Here is a 19,388-nt window from a genome sequence, read left to right on the forward strand (position 1 = left end):
GAACTGGGAATTGGGGTGATCAAGTGACCTGTGTGTCCAGGACTTGCCTAGTTTTCGCAATAGGAAATCCTCATTTTAAAACTGAAACTTCTTCATCCCGGAATCTCTCAGTCCTGAGAAAACCAGGTGGCCAGTTACCCTAAGTGGAATTTAAATCCAGTTCTGGCTGACTCCAAAGTCTGGGCTTCCATCACCTCCACTAACGTGTCCTGGGGCAGGGAGTACACAGCTGGCCTCACCAGGACGGTATTAATACAAACTTCCACAACGTTAAGCGGGCTAGTCACAGATGAGTTTTGTTTTCTTTTAGGGGCAGGAATCATCCTTACCAGTTTGACTGCTTTATGTTTGACGAAGTTGGCTATCTTCTTTCTGGGTCCCAGGGGTATCCCCATTTCCTTCAGGTCATCAACAGTACACATAAGCTTTAAAAGAAAACAAACAAGCACATTCATTAATCAGTCACGTGACAGATGAACTGAAATTAAAATAAATTACAAAAAGAAACCATATCATCTAAAGCAATCAAATGAAAGAGCCAGTCAATTATTTTTGATGATAATTGTTTTGTTTTTAAATCAAGGACTAATTTAGGCTATAAAATCTTAGGTCTCTACATCCAAATCATTCTATTAACTTTTTAACAGAAAATACATGCACGTTGTACAAAATTCAAAAGCTACAGTCAACCATATAATGAAGTTTCTTCCCTCCACTCCTGTCCCAATCAACTGGTTCTCTCAGCAGCAACTACTGGCAATTTACTCTCCTTCCAGAGAGATCTCTTATGCATACCCAACATCTACATGTTTTACCGCACATGCGCGTGTGGTGTGTGTCCTCCTGTCTTTTCACATAGGACTTTGGTCTTTTCACATAATGTATCTACCCTGTTTCTCCAAAAATAAGACCTAGCTGGACAATGAGCTCTAATGTGTCTTTTGGAGCAAAAATTAATATAAGACCCAGTCTGACATTATAGATGACCCAGTATTATATTATATATTATATTACCTTATATTATGTTATAAAGACCCAGTCTTATGTTATAGCAAAATAATACCGTGTCTTATACTAATTTTTGCTCCAAAAGACGCATTAAGGTTGATTGTCCGTCCGGCTAGGTCTTATTTTCAGGGAAACACTGTATGAGATCGTTTCACACCGGTATCTCTGACACTGGCCATTCACTCAACAGCTCCACTGTGTAGATGCACTGAAACTGACTTCACCAGTGCCCTACTAGTGGACACAAAAAGGGGTTTCTAAGGCTTTTGCTATTATAAATACTGTGGCAGAGTGACCTTCTATATATTGTTGTGTGACTATTTCTCTACAGAAAATATTCCTGGCAGTGAATATGCTGGCACAGAGGGTATGTATTTTTCATATTTTAAAAGATACTGCCAAACTACCCTCCAGACAGGTTTTATCAATTCACACTCTTACCAACAATATGTAACCGTGCCTATTTCCCCTCATCCTGGCCACATAATATGTTACCAAATTCTTTATTTTTGCCAAGTTGATAGGTTAAAAAAAAAAAGAAAATCTCATTGCACTTTTAATTTGCATTTCTCTTACGAGTTTTCATATAAGAGGCTGCTTGTTATTTTCTGTATGCCATTTGTTCTTATTCCTTTCCTATTTTCCTATTGTGTTGATGGTCTTTGTGTAATTAATTCGTAGAAGCTTTGACTAGTAAGGAAATAAGACCTTTGTCTGTAATGTGTGTTCCACATATTCTTCTTAATCCATTATTGGCCTTTAGACGTTGTTTATGGCATCTCCTGCTATACAATTTTTTTTCTTTTATGGCTTCTGGGTTTTGCGTTACACTTAGAAAAGCCTTCCCAGATTATTAAAAAAGCAAAAAATTTTCTCCTGTGTTTTTCAATTTTTTAAATATTTAGGTCTCTGCTTTACCTAGAATGTATTATGATGTAAGAATGTTTCAATCATTCTTAATTTTCAATCTATACACAGGAAAAAAAAAACAATTTTAAACAAAAATGAATCGAACTATCATCAGTACCAGAGATTCCATATCAATCTTTTCCTTTTCAAAGGTGCTAACGTATTCAGAGAGGCTAAGCGCTTCCAGAGTTTCTTGCAAAGTTAGGACTTCTTCATTTTCAACATCAAGGTCACAAGACTCATCCAATGTCAGCTTTGGCTCTTCAGGCATCTTTAAAAAACAGTTGGGGAAACATTACAAAACTCAGAAAAACTCCCATACAATGTCTCCTGATCTACAGAAATTCCTAAACAATTCTGTTCTATACACAAATCATAATTTTTGGTAATTGTAATTTGTCCTTATTCTTGTCCATAGTTTTATATATTCTGAAAAAGCGTATGAATTTAATCACTCACTCATGCTCCCATTTCCTACAATGACAACGAGCTATATGATTCCATGAAACTTGTAAACCTCAGTGTATTTGTTATACAGAAACAGTTCAGATTCTGGAAAACTGTTCAGTTCCAACTCCAAATCTAAACGTTAACTGGGCCATACCTGCTTTTCCTGAAAATGTGGCTGCTTCACAACTCCATTAGCAACAGCAAAAGGCCCAGAAGACTTTGATAAAGTCAAATTTTTCTGATTAGACAGGATGTCAAACAATATTAAAGAACCTAAAAAAAAGAAGCATTTTGCTTTATAATGTACTAGGTGCTTTTTATAACACTAAATACATTCATTCTCCTACCTTTTTTTCAAAATCCTTGGGCAGAAGTCATACAAAAGTTAAATATTAATCAAGATCTGATAATCAAGATCCTTGTTTTACCAAAGAGCAGAATACGTGAAAATGGAAAGCATCCCTACGTAACATGAAAGGTGAAAAGCAAAGGCAGAATCTTAAGTCAAAGCTTTCATTTCCACCCTTTATAAAACTTAAAATCTGTAACTGTCAAGCTTGCATCGACAATGTCACCCACACTGAAAGCAGTGACGACGCAACAAAAATTGTGTTTAAAATATGGGTATTTGACAGTTTTACCTAAACTGTGACCAGCAACAGAGATCCCTCCTTTGAATTCCGGGTTCCGACTCAGAAAGAGTGCGTGCAGACGGTTTACCTCCATTCCCACTTTTTCCACAATGGTCTGACAGTAGGTGGGGCTATTGTAAAATAAAATATCTAGCAAGGTTTCATTGGTAAAGTGACGAAACCGACCAATACTTGGTAAAGTGATTTTCTTAACATTCCTGTTTAGAAAGGGAAAAAAAATACATTCAGTCAGTAGCCACCTTAAATCTATGGATTTAAAAGTTTAGATTTTGAATGTTGAAAATGCACTGAGTAAAAAACTCCCACAGACTAATTATGAGTTGACTTTGCAGACAGTTGTTATACATAAATCAAGATAAAGCAAAAAAGTTGCTCTTTGTGCCTATAACTGTACTATGAATTTTGGGGTTCTCTGAAGAGTTATCATATAAAGTAAGGCCTATGAAAAGATCTTAATTTTTAAAGAAGAAAGCCTACTCTTCCCTTTTTTTCTTCTAAATTATTGGAAATCAAGATACCTGACAAAACTTGTGGGTGGAAAGGACAGCAGAGAAAGTAGCAAAAGAAAGAATGGAGCTTCATGGAATGAAAATCTTTCCTGGTGTAAGAATGGCCACAGCAAAGCCCAAGAACACCCACAAAGAAGGAAAATCCCCTCATACTGGGCCCCGCCTGGACAGAACACTGAAGGTTAGTTTTATTAAACCACGTGCCCTGAAACATTGTAATGTTCACTAAAATTCAGATATATTAGCAGCCCTGTGTCCCAGCATAAATATTACCTAAACTTCCAAAAAAAAAAAAATTACCTAAATCTGTGGTTCTCAATAGGGAGCATTCAAAATCGAGTGTGAGCATTTTCAGTCGTCCCAGTACCTGGTAAGTGCTGTGGGCATTTAGTGGCATTTACACCAAGGATACTAAAATGGCCTACAATACACACACAATACTCAGACATGACAAACAACTGTCCTGTCAAAAGAGTCTCCCTTGGCGGCTGGTTGGCTCAGTTGCTTAAGAGCACAGTGCTCATAACACCCAGGTCGCCGGTTCAATTCCCACATGGGCCAGTGAGCTGCGCCCTCCACAACTACAGTGGAAACAACGACTTGACTTGGAGCTGATGGATCCTGGAAAAACACACTGTTTCCCAATATTCCCCAATAAAAATTAACACTCGTTAAGTCAGTGGTTCTTAGCCAGGAGGAGATTTTATGCCCTGGGGACATCTGGCCATGACCAGAGACATTTTTGGTTTTCACGTTGTGGGGAGGAGCATGCTACTGTGATCTAGAGAGTAGAGGCCAGGGATGCTGCTAAATACCCCAAAATGTACAGGACAGACCTTTATCTAAGTCACTATAGATTAGCATTTTAAAACCAGCTTAAATTTCCTAGATTCTCTTAAATATTTACAATAGGAATATATAGATACATATGTGTATGCACATGCACACACAAACACAGAAAAGCAGCATATAAACTTAACAGCCAGTATTTAATCATGTCAGAGCAAGTATAAAATTAAAGTTAAAAAATACATTTGTTCAACAGCCAAGATATGGAAGCAACCTAAATTTCCGTTGATAGATGAACAGATAAAGATGAGGTATGTATATACAATGGGATGTTACTCGGCCATAAAAAAGAACGAAATCTTGCCATTTGCGACAACATGGATGGACCTGGATAGTATTATGCTAAGTGAAATTAGTGAGTCAGAGAGAGACAACTACCATATGATCTCACTTATATGTGGAATCTAAAAAAGTGCACAAACAGAAACAAACTCATAGATACAGAGAACATTTTGATGGTTGCCAGATGTGAGGGGATTTGGGGGAATGGGTGAAAAAGTGGAAGGGATTAAGATGTATAAATTGCCATAGGGTTTCTGGTCGGGAATTCCTGCCCATTCTCATGAATTTTTTTCGCTTTCCCGTTCCCGAATCCCGAGAAAAGTTGGTCGGGAAATCGGGAAAATTGGCTCCTTGAACCCAGGTGGTTGGTAGTATCGGCCGTCACTTTGTGAAAACGATTCATCGTGGAGAACAGAAAACAGTTTATATCTCAGGATTCGGGAATGGGAAAGCGAAAAGAATTCCTGAGAGTGGGCGGGAATTCCTGCCTGGAAACCCTAAACTGCCAGTTATAAGAAGTAAGGGCATGTACAGTTCAGCATAGAGAATATAGTCAATAATGTTGTAGTAACAATGCATGGTGCCAGATGGGTACTAGACTTATTGGGGTGATCACTTTGTAAGTTATATAAATACCTAAGCACTATTTAAATACCTGAAACTAACATAACATTGTATGTCAACTGTAATAAAAATATTTTTAAAAGTTTTTTTAAATGTATTTGTTGAAGTCATAATAAATTTCATATTATGGCTTAAATTTTCAAACTACGTTTGATTAATATGGAAAACAAGTTAGGAAAATTCACAAACCTGTCAACACCTGTGGCGTCCCCACCCAAGGAACTATGCCAATGAACTGGAAGGAACTCCACTCTGCTTATTTTCCGATCATCTAAAGATTTCTTGAAATGTGTCTGCAGCAATTTGAGAGAAACCACCCTAAAATCATCCACTTAAAAAAAAAAAAGGGAAAACGACAAGTTAAATTTTCCTAGCTTGATAGGCAGTTAGCAATTACCTCAACTATGCCAGTATTCTTAATAACACAAACTCTTCAAGAAAAAAAATGTAAGGATTTAGCCCCAAAATAATAAACCTAACATTTAGAAAGTTCTTTTAAACTTTTCATTATTTTAGAGGAACATATAAATGACTGAAAACCATTAGTCTAACTACCACAGAGGGTACAGACTCTGGACTCCAACGACCTGCTCCAATAGACCGCGATACGGGAGAGGCTGCCTGTGCCCTCTGGGCCTCGCTCGGTTCCTCCCTTAAGGGTGGGGATGACAGTGGCAGCACCTATGCCCCACGGCTTTGTCGTGAGGGTTAAATGACACAATACATGCAAGATAATTGGCACATACCAAGTATTCACTAAGTACCAACTATTACACAGACATAAAAATAAAACTTCAAAAATGTATATAAACCAGGCAGATTCATACTTCCATTAAACAACTTCTCACAGCTATTTCACTGCAAATCAGTTCAATATACAGGAGTTCCTAGTTGCTGGAAGTGCTCAGGCAGAGGCTGTCAGAAAGGTTAAATGATTTCCAAGACCCCATCTAATTCTTCACAGTCTAGAAGTTTATGCGTTCTATATGTCATAAGAACAAATCAAGCAGAAATTACTAATTCCCAGGGATCACTTAAATTTCCTCTTCCAGTCCCTCAGTCAGTGGTATACAGCTGGAAACTATTTTAAAAATGAACATTTCAAAATCCTCCTACTAGTTCTCAAAACATTCCATGAAATAAAATGACTACCACTTACCACACTCAATAATGCTTCTGAAGCGCAAGTCACACACCGGTCCAATGCCATGTACCATGAACACCAAATGGTCGACCTGAGGCATTTCCCCTACAAAAGAAACACACACACACACACACACACACACACACACACACACACACGAGTTGGAAATCTGCTTGGGTTTTCCTAATTAAACAGCAATATTCTAGATATCCCTTTTATTATCCCAAACTTGCCAAAGAAATTCATGACCTTTCCAACCTGATAAGCCTCAGTACCCTCTATGAAAATAGGAAAATAAAGCTCAAAGGCAGTCTTGGCATGGAACAGTGAACAGAGGAGTGGAGGACGCAGGCCGCCTCTGATCCCAGAGCCTATCTGCACAGACGTCCAGCAGCCTGGGACCTAGAGAGGGTCCATAACCTTGTGAGTTCTTCAGAACTCCCTAGGGCACTAACCCTCCCATGGAGAAGCAATCTGTCAACATAAAACATCAAAATCTTTTCCCCAAATCCTTCTCTTTGATTTGTAAGATTCACCTATACCATATATAGGAACATCTCCAAGTGAAATCTACTATTTTACTGTGGTTATTTCATTCACATTCATAATACGACCACAATCATTTTGTAATTTCATAAGACAATGAAATAAATATGAGGTATGTAATTGTCAAAATACAATACATACTTTCAAAGTGTAACAGGAGAAAGCAAAGCACAGCCACTGGAGGAAGGGCTAGCACACCATGGCTCATGGGCCAAATCCTGTTCACTGCCTGTTTTTTATAGTTTTACTGAAACACAGCTATGCCCATTAGTTTACATACTGTCTACGGCTGCTTTCACACTACAAGGGCAGCGGTGAGCAGATGCAACAGAGTCCATAAGCCCACAAAGCCTAAAATATTTACTATTTGGCCTTTACAGGAAAAGTTTGCTACTCCTGGACTAGAGTAATACAAACTAGTTGAGACATGACAAAACAAGCCCCAAAACACTGCCAAAAGTCTAGTTTCAACCAGCAGTGTTTCTTTACAATATATATTTTAGAATCTATATTACATGGTTTGTATATCTTCACAGAATTCTAAATTAAAAAATAAACAGGTAAAACAGTAATAAAATTTTTAAAAAGATATGTGCAAATTGGTCTAATTTCTGCATGTTTTGGCAGGTAACCCTAATAATTGTTTCTTTTTCTCATCATTCTAAAGAATGATATTAAACTAGGGAAGTCTAGAAACGACCTCGATCCTAAACAAATTATACACACCGTCAGGAATTTCATCAAGGTTATCATCAATTCCGCGTTTTACAACCCTGGGCCTTGTCTGTCCATCTTGTGTGGTTCCCCATTCATCTGGCACTGACGAAGGCTGGAACTGAACAATGACCTTCAAGACACAACAGGATTAGGACAGAGCTCACCTCCAAATTCATTTCCACTACAGGCCAAATAAAGTATTTCAATAATAACCACTGTATCAGAAGTAAACCACTTAATCTACTGTTACAGAAATGTAACATAAACATCCAAGTTTACACATAAGAAATTAAGGAAAGTTACCTGCAACAGTAACAGAGGAGTCTATTTACAAGTTCATTTTCAATGCCTAAAACTGATTGACCCACCATGTTCTATTAAATCAACCATATTATATTACACCTGATGTCATATGAAAATTTTTCTTTAAAAAAAAAATGAATACATGCAAGATGATATGTAAATTTTTTGTGTTTGTATACAAAACAAAAGGTTAAAAAACAATTGAAACAACAAAAGGATAAGAGTGGTTACCATCAAGAGGAGAAACAGGAAATGCAGAGGTAAAAGGATTTTATTTTTTTGATACCTTTTTATGCTGTTTAAATTTTGTTGATGTATAAATGATTTTTACTTATTTTAGTATCAATAAGGACTACACAGGTGGTGAGAATATAGGTCATTTTTGTTTTTATACTTTTCTGTGATAAATAGCTTATATTCTGAGAAACTACTGTATGCCAAGCACTATGCTAGATGCTTTTGCATAAATCATCCTACTTCATTTAAAATATGGCCCTGGGAGGTAAATCTTACTGCAGGTGAGGAACTTGGAGCTTAGAGAGATTAACGATGGTAAATGAAAGCATGCAAATGCCACTAATCAATATCTTAAAAAAAAAAAGTTTCTGAAGACAATCAAAATAAAAAGAGGAAGAACGTATTTTACATTTCAAGGGTTGAAACAAAACAACATGAAAGGCAGGATGGGCAAACGGTACAGCCTGTAGGCCAAATCCAGTCCCACACTTGATTTGCCAAATAAAGTTTTACTGAAAATAGCCAGGCTACAAAGGCAGAGTTTGACAGCTGCAACAAAGACCACCTGGCGTAAAAGGCCTTAAATACTTAATCTCTAACCCTTTACAGAAAAAGTCAGCTGACCCCTGATCAAGTGCAAAAATTTATCAAGCAACTTCGATGGTTTATACTAAGCTTCAGCTAGCATGATGCCATAAACAGGAACTTCATTGAGACAAATTTAAATTTCATTTTTGTTTCTATGATCAATACAAACTGTAGTAAACTTAAAAGCAATGCACTTACTTTCAAACTGTTTAATTACTGCAGAAATTAAACATTTACCAAACATATTCAGAAAATAATTATCGAAATGAATGTAAACGCTTTAATGTCTTAAATAGTGTCATTACCTTTGGATTGTGCATAACAATTGTCTCTCCACTTGGAAACTCTAATCTGCGGTGCCACTGATTCGTGGTTACAGCTCTTTTATATTCGGCCTACAGTAATGGAAACAACATGTAACCCATTATGACAAAGCTGTATCATGTTAGGAGAAAGTGTGGGAGAAAATTGTAACTATCATGGTAATAAAAATAACAGGAACAGCAGCTCTCTTGTACTAATTGGTCACCATACTTACCACTTTACATATATTACCTCATTTAATTAATTACTTTCAATCATTCCTAAATAATATTATCCCCATTACATAGAGGCAAACACCAAGAGTTAGACAGTCTTGTCTGTTAGTTTCCCAGAGCTGCCATGACAAAGTACCACAAACTGAGTGGCTGAAAAAACTCAGAAATTTGTTTTCTTACAGTTCTGGAGACTAGAAATCTGAAATCAAGGTGTCAGCCAGGCCACGCTCCCTCTGAAACCTACAGGGAACGCCTTCCTGGCCTCTTCCTAACTCCTGCTAGTTTGAGGGCAATCTTTAGCGTTCACTGGCTTATAGAGGCACCACTCCAATCCTCTATTTTCACACTGCATTCTCCCTATGGCCGTAAGGACACCAGTCATGTCGAATCAGGGGCCCCCACTAACTCCACTATGATCTCATCTTAAATAATTATATCTACAACGACCCTTTTTCCAAACAAAGTCATATTCTGAGCTACTGGATATTAGGACTTCAATGTATTTTTTTTTCGGGGGAGAGGGGAGGGTGGGGTGGGACACAATTCAACCCCTAGCAGACATTTTAAGTTCACAGTTGCACAAGATTATACATGGTAAGTAGTGAAGACTGAACTGCAGTTCACTCCCGCCACAACTTTGACACCAAAGACTTGACTGCTCAACCATTTTCTTACTCTTCCTCCACATACACTATTCTGCTTTCTATATGGCAAAAGTCTGAAGGTCTCTTGAAAAACTCAAGACGAGGTAAGGGGGAACCTCTGGTACACCCACCGTCCAAAGACTTTTTTTAATTAGTAACAGAGATTGAGGATGTCAAAATAGAAGTGTTTCCTTTTGTCTCTGGGGCAACAGTAACAATTCCTCTCCATCAGCATCTATCCATCTGACGCTCTTCTTTACTGTGTTTTAAATTTTTTTAAATATATTTATTTATAATTTTTAAAAGATCACAAAAATGTTTAAAGAAAGAAGTTTCACTATCTTAAGAATTATTTTCACTTCTACATATTCCCTTTTGATTCATAGGTTTAAAATAAATCTTGTCTAGTAGAGCAAGTTCCTACGTATCATTCTCCAAAATGGTCTTGGTTATTCTTGACACTTTAACCTTCCACATAAAATTTAGGGGCAGTTTGCAAATTTCACCTAAAAAACTCTGATGTGATTTTGATTGGGATTATATAAAATTCATAAAATAATTTTGGAAGGACTGACATCTTTATTATATTGAAACTGCTTCTATGAACATAATATTTAGCTCCATTTCTTTGAGGTCATCTTTTACGTATTTCAATGCTATTTTGTAGTTTTTCTCCATAAAGTTCCTATATATCTCTTGTTGGACTTTTTTCCTACTTAGCCTGTAGTTTTGGTAGTCCTATAAACGTTATCTTCTTTTTTATTATGGTTTCTAATTGGTTGTTCCTATTATAAAGAAATGTTATTAATTTGTACAGTAAGTCCTCACTTAGTATCATTGATAGGTTCTTAGAAACTGTGACTTGACTGTGAGCTCCTAAACAGAACATAAGGCCGAGTTCATGCTTGAAGCTACTATGCAAAATATGAATCTAGGGCAAACGAACATTTTAGAGACCCTCTTTAATGTTAGTATTCGTGTTGTTTTAAAGTTTAATGTTAGTGTTGGTTACACACGTTTTAATAACTCCTACATTAAAACACAGTAACTAAAATGTTCTAAATCTCATGCTGTTGAATTCATTTCAAATATTTAATACTTAACAATCAAGTAAAATTATCTCAAGAAATTAACACAAGTATATAAAACAACATTAATCACCAGTTTTAATAAGTCTCATCCTATTTGTTCCTATTCTGCTTTATGTTTGTTTTAATAAATCAGAGGATAATTTCACTGCTTTTACCGAATATTAATTTGAAAAGCATCCATATGCTTGGCATGTGTTGTCGTCAAGAGACCCCAGCAGCCTAAGTTCTTTTGAAGGTTTGATAAAAGTACCTTATTAGATTTGTGATGCTCCCCTGAAACATTCTACCTTTAGACACTGCGGCGTTCATAACTGATAGCACTACTTAAATAGCAGAGGATCAAGGTAGGCTCTCCTCTAATGAATCCTACTCCACTGTGACTGGTGTTACATGAGGCGCCAACGTACACAGAGCCTGTGCTTTTTAAAGAAAAGCATAAAGGAATAAAGCCCACGTACCTCTAGCTTTTCACTGAACTCCTCTGTATAGGGAATAAATCTGCTATCTGTGTCCCCTTTGTAAAACCAAGTGCAGCGTCTCACTTCGGCTGGCTCCTCTTCCCAGTAAACGGCTTTCCTTCTTCGGTCATACAGGTAAACGTCATAGCGACCTCCATCTGTGCCTAGAACCACACTCTCAGGGTCTGGCTGGACTGGAGCACAAAGTCCACATTTTAACACAACAGTTACAAAGCGCATTTAACAGTAATAAGTGAATACAGTGACTGGCTGATCCTGAAAGACAAAGAACTAAGCTCATTTTTGTTTAAAAATAAAAGTTTAAGATTAATCTATACTGATCAAAATTATGATTCTTAAAGTGAAGAAGAAACAGCTGGGTGAAATTTTAAAAAATAATCGTAAAATATTCAAATAACTGGTGGATTTTCTTTAAATCAAAGCAACCATGCTCTGTGAAGTATATTTCTAAAGAGTATTACTAGATAATTTTTAAGTTCCACGATGAAATACCATCAGGATAAACAAAGAAACGTATTTCCACACCGCAAGAACTTCTCAGAGCCTTAACGCACTGCTGTGCACTGTCTGCTCAAAAGGGGGACAGTTACAGCATTTCCAAAACTCACCGGACCATGGAATACTTTTTTCACAGCATCTTCAGGAATAAGAGTTCCATGGAAAACGCTTTATAAATGCCCGATAGCTACAAATGAATCTGTAAACAAGAAAACTGACCACCGCCCACCCAAAAAAGAAAGAAATCTGACACCTAGATTATATGAACTACTCTATTTCTCTGATTTAAAATCCTTTAAATTAAACAAGTAAGAAAATGACTAACACACTTCTTCAAGTACCTTGCTCAAACAACTCAGGGCTTATGTTAATATCACCATCTCAAGGTACAGAGTCTGGTGGGAGCAACACAGAGTAAGAAACCTGACCTTTCACAAAAAGTACGCCATACGTAAATACTACTTCATTTCTTCTCTTCCTAAAATCAGATATAAATGACGCATGATCAGCACTTACCTGAATTATAGACTTCTTCAAGATTCAAAGAGTCAAACACACTGAAAGGTATCCATAGTTGTTTGCATTCTACCTCCTTGCAGTAAAACCAGTGGGGCTGAACAGGTTCATATTGGTTTGGAAACATAAAAGGAGGCTGGCCCTGCACAGAGGAACCCGCAGGTCCAGCAAGTGCCTGTTGCTGAGCTGGAGGGGACAGCCCCGCCTGCACTGGAGGAGGAATCTGCAGGGGACAAAAACGTGAAGACCGTCGTGCTTGTTCAAAGGAACAGTTTTGTATGTGCTTCAGACCCACTACCAAGAGGCTGTGTATTGGTATGATTTAAATTAAATGAAAGGAAGCCCATTCTCTATCCCCAAGAGTCACGCTAGCTTACACTCTGATTATTACACCGCTCTCTCTGCCACTCTGGATTAGGTTCTTAATTCTTTCTTTTAATCATTTCCGTTTTTGGATTTAGTTGACTTTCCTTTGGAAGTCAGTTGAACAATCAGTTGGGGAAAAAGCATAAAGGAATTTCATAAAATTTACCCAATGCAAATGTTATTTCATTACTCTCCTGAGACCAACTTTAACTGTCTAGAGCCAAACCCCATAAATGTAAATAAAAGAAATTACATTACTGGAGTAATCAATTTTAGTCCCTGTAAGCAAGTGTTTTGATTGAATAGTATAATTTAAAAATGAGCAGCTGTAATCTGTAAATAATTACTTCAACTCTCACATGTCTTTAGATCACATTCATTAATGCTGTCTTACACTAAAATCTGGAAACACTGGCATAAGTTAACTCATTAAAATCAATTACTACTTCAGTATATAGATAACACAAACTAAAATGTGAACCATTCAATGAGCCACCTTTAAAAGAATGTTTCCTTCAAAGCATATAGCTTACAAAAAATGTCCTCTGAAAATAATTTGTCATCATATTGATTACAAAAAGCACAGTGCTTTTAAAAACACAAGCTAAGTGAATGAGAGAGATTAAAAATTAAAGTGAACAGTTAGGACATAAAAGCATCTCTCCATACCGTAGGTGGCAAAGGTCCTGGAGGCATCTGGTACGTCTGAACTGGGGGTGCAGAGGGTGAGGGGTGGGCAGGCTGGCCTGGTGCTTGGCACTGCTGCAGCTGTGGTGGTGTAATATACGGATTAGCTCTGCTGCTGACAGGAGTATGGCGGTAGGGATTGTACCCTTGTTGGGGTGGGCTCCCAAAATTCGAAGGAGAGAGACTACTTGGCTGAGAAGGCAGGTAAGTATTTATTCCCGTCTGTGAGGAAGGTGGAGCACCATACTGAGCCTTCGGAACGGATGGTGGAAATGCATTCAGAACATCTTGGGATCCGGTTGAAAAGGGGGGAGCAGCCGGGGGCTTAGAGAACGCCGACTGCCCAGCCGATGCAGCTGTAGTTGTTACCGGTGACTGTCCAATAGTCCCAAAAGGGTCACTACTGCTTGATACCTGAGAGAAATAACTAAACGTCTGTGGGGTGAACGTGTGAGCAGAAGTCTGACCGAGGAAGCTGTCCTCCTCACCAACATCCGTGGAATCCTCTGAAACAGACAGGAGAGCAAAGGGTTGAAAAGGTCCGCTATCGTTCCGTAGCTACGATTCTGCACAGCAGGTCGAGCCCTGTGCCTCTTCTTTGGTTGGTCAAACCTACATTTCTGCATTACAGAAAGAAACGAAACACTTTTTTTTTCTTTGCAAAATTTTTTATGAAATGAAAAACTAGAAAATATGAATAAGAAACAACGAAAGAAGGAAGAAATTGTAATTCATTCATAAGCCCACCTCCCAGAGACAATCCCTATTAACACTAAAATTTTGATACATAACCTTTCCGTACTTTTTAAAATAGTTACGTGTTATTTATTTTGTATATATAAATTATACATATTTAAAGTTTTTAAAAATAGAAGAAAATCTATACCTACTATTTTTACGTACTCTTTTGAATGCTCTTTTTTCCTGGTACAAAATCAAATATTATTCCCCTATCCAAATACACATAATTTTTTTCTACAGTAACGACAAGAAACTAAAGCACAGATATTAACTCTGTTGAGAAGGGATGCATCAGGGTTCTTACCTACAAAGCACTCATTGTGCAAATGACCATGGGCTATTTGTATTCACTAGGCAAAGTGGGTCAACCGTGAATCGCCAGGCCTAAAATCACACAGCATCACAACCAGGTAATTCGTCATTAAAGAATGCCAAATCCCAAGAAAAGTCATTTTCTAAGCAAGGGAAACTCTCCCCCTTCCCTTTGTCCAACTTGATCTTCACTGCAGGTATTATCAGCACCAAACTATTTATCTTCTCTTCTGTTACCAAGTTGTAAAATAAGCGCATTTTCCCTCTCCATGGCCTCAAAAGTCCAGTCTACTTTCCTTACTAAACTTTCACAAGCCCTTAGCCTGTAACTTTCGTTTTCCTCCTCCTAATCTTTTCCTTCTCCAGTCTCACTCCCTTATCTCCTAGTGCTGAAGGCGGGGAGCAGATTGAGGGTGGACTCATTCCCAGCACACAGGACACTGTGGTCCCTGCCCTGGAGACCTGCCAAAGAGAGTCTTCTTTCAAGCTCTCGGCTCCATCTTGACCGGCTGAAGGGGGCTGATAGGCCTGCAGAGATTCTGGCTTGCGTTTCTAGGTTGCTCCCATTATATTTCATCAATTTAACTAAAATAATCCACTATTCAAATTACTCCTCTAAGTTGTTTCTTTGTAACTAAAAACATATCACCTCCTACACAAGGCCCTTTGTCTGCTTGCATCATTCTACTTTGTTTATTTATTTCCAGTTTGCACCCTCTCTTTTCAGTCATATAAACCTCACTTGGACTCATCTGTATTTCTTAGTTCCTCTCTCAACAACTAAAAGCATGGGAAAAAACTTCTGGTATCTTTTATCCTTTAAGATAAAACTTGGGGATCAACCTGATCCAAGTTGTTTTTTTTCTGATGATCATCAATTCCACATGAAATACTCATCTCAACCTCAGAGGCCCTTTCTAATCACATGTGGACACATCTGGCATCGAGACACCTGCCTGTATACTTGTGACACCCCCAATTCTGTCTCAAACCAAGGCTCTTCTCGTTAGTGCCAGTACCCATTTTCCAATCGCGTCCTCAATACTTTTCGCAGGTTCAGTCACGTGTATACCTCAAACTTGGTAAGGGAACTTACCATCTTCTCTGTCCCCTCCACGTGCTCCTTTTACCACACCTGAGTTATCTCAACAGATGTTTACAACATCCGTCCATCCGCTCCAACCAGAAACCTCACTTCTCAGACTCCTCCCTTTTTCTCATACCCTTCATTTAATCACTCAGATCTTCCTTCAAGAAATATGTACACAATAAAATACCCAAAAAAAGAAATACATACACAGTATCCATCATATGCCAGGCACAGAGCTAGGTCTTGGGGCTAAAACTGAATGAGCAGAGGGGGACGCTGTGCTGACAGAGCCGAGATAGTCTGGCCTCCAGTGAGACACTAAGTCCCAACAATTTTATTGTCAAAAAATCTCACATTTGGTCCCTGCTCTTCACACCCAGTGTGGCTGACGAGGGCTAGAGTGGCATTCACTCCTGGCTGACTCACAATGGCATCCAGACTGACTGCTCTGGCGACCGTAGGCGTTTACTCCAGTGCAATCTCAGACAACCCGGGTCTTTCCGAAACACACTTCGAATTTCACTGCCTTGTTTAAAATCCTTCAAAGCCTCCCCCACCCGCCAGAGGATAACTACAAACTTCTCAGTACGTTATCTGAGGCCCTTGGTGAGCTGACCACTCAAGCCACTCCCCTGCACACACTCTAGTCACAATGATCTACTGAGGGAGGGGAGAAGGGGGAGAGACAGAGAGAGAAGGGGAGAGGAGAGGAGAAGGGAGGGGAGGGGAGGGAAGGGGGAATGTGAGCACCTACCACCAAATCTGTAGGTTTTCTCAGACCTCAGACTTTTACATATGCCTAGCTCAAGACACCCTAATTTCTGTGTACCCTTCAACACTGAGCTCAAGAATCACCTTCTCCGCGAGGCCCTGAAGGCCAGAGCGACGTCCTCTCCCAGGTCACCAGCCTGAAACCCACAGCTTTCACAGCAGCCTATCAATCCCTGCCCCCAGCTTTATAAACCTGCATCACAACTGCTTGCACAGTTGAGTAGTGTGTGTACGCATACTGAGCAGTCAGTGAGGGCAACGCTCTGCTCTTCGGGAATAGGGCCTGGCAAACACAAGCCGCCCAACCCATGTCAGATGAATGAATGAAACTGCTTCCTATGTGTCTCCTTCCCTGAAATGACTAACTATTGCTTCCAGTGAGACAGGTTCTTCTTTTGTCTCTGGAAATTCTCTGAATGGGTTTCAAATGGACTAATCTTTTATAGACGTGGAAAAATAATTGTCACAGAATTTTAGCTCTAACATGATTAATTTTCTCGTTAAAAAATAAGCTATCTCCTGCGGGTGGCCTGATGGCGCAGTTGGTTAGAGCGTGAGCTGTAAACAACAGGGTTGCTGATTCGATTCCCACGTGAGCTGCGCCCTCCGCAACTAGATTGAAGGACAACGACTTGGAGCTGATGGGCCCTGGAGAAACACACAGGTCCCCAATATTCCTCAATAAAAGTAAAAAAATAAAATTAAAATAAGGAAGGTGTACTTATCCTGTAGTCAACAATGAAAATGCTTATTAGCACTGATTGACAGTGGCACACACACACCAAATGCTGTATAGCAAGGACGATGGGCATGAACCACACATTTGTGAAGCAGAAGGCGACAGGAAAGCTCCATGTGTGACCTCATTTACTCCTGCAACCTCCCACAGCACTCTGCTCCAGCCATGGTAGTCCTTCACTAAAAATGGCAATGCCCACTGTCAAAATGAGACATCCATATTCCTGACTTCATCCTTTCAATTCAACAAGGATATACGGAAGAACTGGTCTACAGCAGACCAGGCACTGTTCTAGATATAAGTTCCTGCTCTCATGGAGCTTATATTCTAGTGGGATAAGATAAACAAATATGTGTGTACATGTCAGGTGTACACACCAAAACACATAACAGAAGGGAAAGGAAATCTGCGCGTACAATGGCCTCCAGTTTGCCTTTCTTCACTTCTCTGTGAAACTTTCCTTAGTCCTACAAGCAAGAATAAATTATTCATTGGAAAAATATTCAGCATTTACTGAGCATCTATGTGCTAGACAGACACTAAAGATCCTGGAAATAAAAAGGTAAAGAACTCACAGCTACCAACCTCAAGAAGCCCACAGTCAAAACAGAGAGGCAGATGTGTTTATTTCATAAACATTTATATAACGGCTTTGTGCCGTTATATAAGGCACCATACTTAGTGCTTTACAAAAATTAATTCACTTCTCATTACAGCCCTATGAGGCTGCACATATATGGAAACTGAAGCACAGAGAGGTAAAGTAGCATGCCTGAGGTCACACAGCAAGTCACTGGCAGGGCCAGGGCTGGAACACAGTTTCAGCTTCTAAACACCATGCTCTGAGTTATGCCACACTATCATTAAAAAGCAATCGTCCTATAATAACAAAAATATGAACAAGGAGCTATGGTGCACATAGGAGTGGGAACCTAAGAGAACAAGGAACAGCTTCTTAGAGGAGAGAATGCACCGTCTTGAAAGATAAGAATTGCATTATGTACCTCTACTTTGCAAATATTACATGTCTATCCTAGGAGAGATCCCATTATATCCTAGGAGATCCCCTACTGTGTTTTAGAAGAGGGAGCACTGCCTAATTTATTTGCATTCTCTGCAAGTACTGGCACACCAGTAAGTGTTCAACAAAAACTTGTGGGATGTCAGCGCAGCAGTGTCCAGCACGCGAAACAGAGGGGTCCTTCAACGGAGAGCAAGCCTTATATCCTGGCCCCTGCCTCCAAGATCCCAAAGCACCCAGACCACTCAAACGTGGCCACAGACAGCTCTAGCAATCTACCCAGAGGGTCGGATCAAGGCAGAAGAAAAACCTCCAGCCCCACCCTCGTCACCCCCCGCCCCCCTGCCCGCCTCCCCGCAAACACTGGCCCCACCAACTACCTCCGGGCAGCAGCAAGGAGGCCGAGGCAGCGGCGGCTTGGGTGACTGGGATGAAGGGCACATTGAAGCTGAACTCCGTGGCCGAGGATGAGAAGAGTAAATTAGTGCCGGACGAGGAGATGGAGGTGGCACCGCCGCCACCGTTTGGTTTCCTCTCAGCCATGGTTGCGGCCCACCGTCCGTTACACGTCTCGGGGAAGCCGGAGCGGCACCGCCGGACGGAAACCAGTCACACTCGGGGCCAGCACACTTCCGCACTTGCGCACAAGGGTCGGAACTCCGGGCGCTGGTCGGCGGCCCTCCCCCAGTCCGTGTTGGCGCCGCCTGAAATTAACATGGCGGCGCCAGCTTCACTCCCGAGTCCTAGCACGTGACACTCGCAGCCGCTTCCCAGGCACGGTTGGAAGCGGAGTCGGAGGCGGAGGCTCGGGCAGGAACGTGGGAGAGGAAGTCTCCTGGTTCTGAATCAAGGAACGAGTGGACTCTGAAAGTCACGGATTGCGAGGGCGCTCTGGGCTTCCTAACAGTGCGGACAGGAGCTTTTACCTGGCCAAGATTTTGGAGGACTGGCGGAAGCCCGCAGGAGCGGGTAGCAGAGTGCTGCCCACAGACAGAGGAGTGTGGGCCACTTGCAGCCAAAGCCTAGACAAACTCACCCACTCTAGCATCTACATGTCTTTCTGGACTGAATTGAA

General features: G+C 39.9%; 1 protein-coding gene across 2 annotated transcripts in view; it reads right to left on the bottom strand.

Annotated features, from left to right (window-relative positions):
- SEC23IP (SEC23 interacting protein) overlaps positions 1-18,950 on the bottom strand; it is a 40,120-nt gene extending 21,170 nt beyond the window's left edge. The window contains exons 1-12 of one of the 2 annotated variants that reach the window (XM_033130607.1): positions 18,694-18,950; positions 13,622-14,145; positions 12,587-12,809; positions 11,552-11,745; positions 9,125-9,214; positions 7,701-7,821; positions 6,444-6,533; positions 5,474-5,615; positions 3,009-3,217; positions 2,522-2,640; positions 2,036-2,188; positions 330-425 (exon numbers count right to left, since the gene is read on the bottom strand). In XM_033130607.1, coding sequence (XP_032986498.1) covers positions 330-425; positions 2,036-2,188; positions 2,522-2,640; positions 3,009-3,217; positions 5,474-5,615; positions 6,444-6,533; positions 7,701-7,821; positions 9,125-9,214; positions 11,552-11,745; positions 12,587-12,809; positions 13,622-14,145; positions 18,694-18,856 — 2,124 coding nt within the window. In that variant the 5' untranslated portion in view covers positions 18,857-18,950. The remainder of the gene's footprint in view (positions 1-329; positions 426-2,035; positions 2,189-2,521; positions 2,641-3,008; positions 3,218-5,473; positions 5,616-6,443; positions 6,534-7,700; positions 7,822-9,124; positions 9,215-11,551; positions 11,746-12,586; positions 12,810-13,621; positions 14,146-18,693) is intronic. The other variant, XM_033130606.1, reaches the window with a different exon arrangement.
- Positions 18,951-19,388: the final 438 nt, after the last annotated feature.

Source organism: Rhinolophus ferrumequinum, chromosome 16 (assembly GCF_004115265.2).
Source record: "Rhinolophus ferrumequinum isolate MPI-CBG mRhiFer1 chromosome 16, mRhiFer1_v1.p, whole genome shotgun sequence".
NCBI lineage: Eukaryota > Metazoa > Chordata > Mammalia > Chiroptera > Rhinolophidae > Rhinolophus > Rhinolophus ferrumequinum.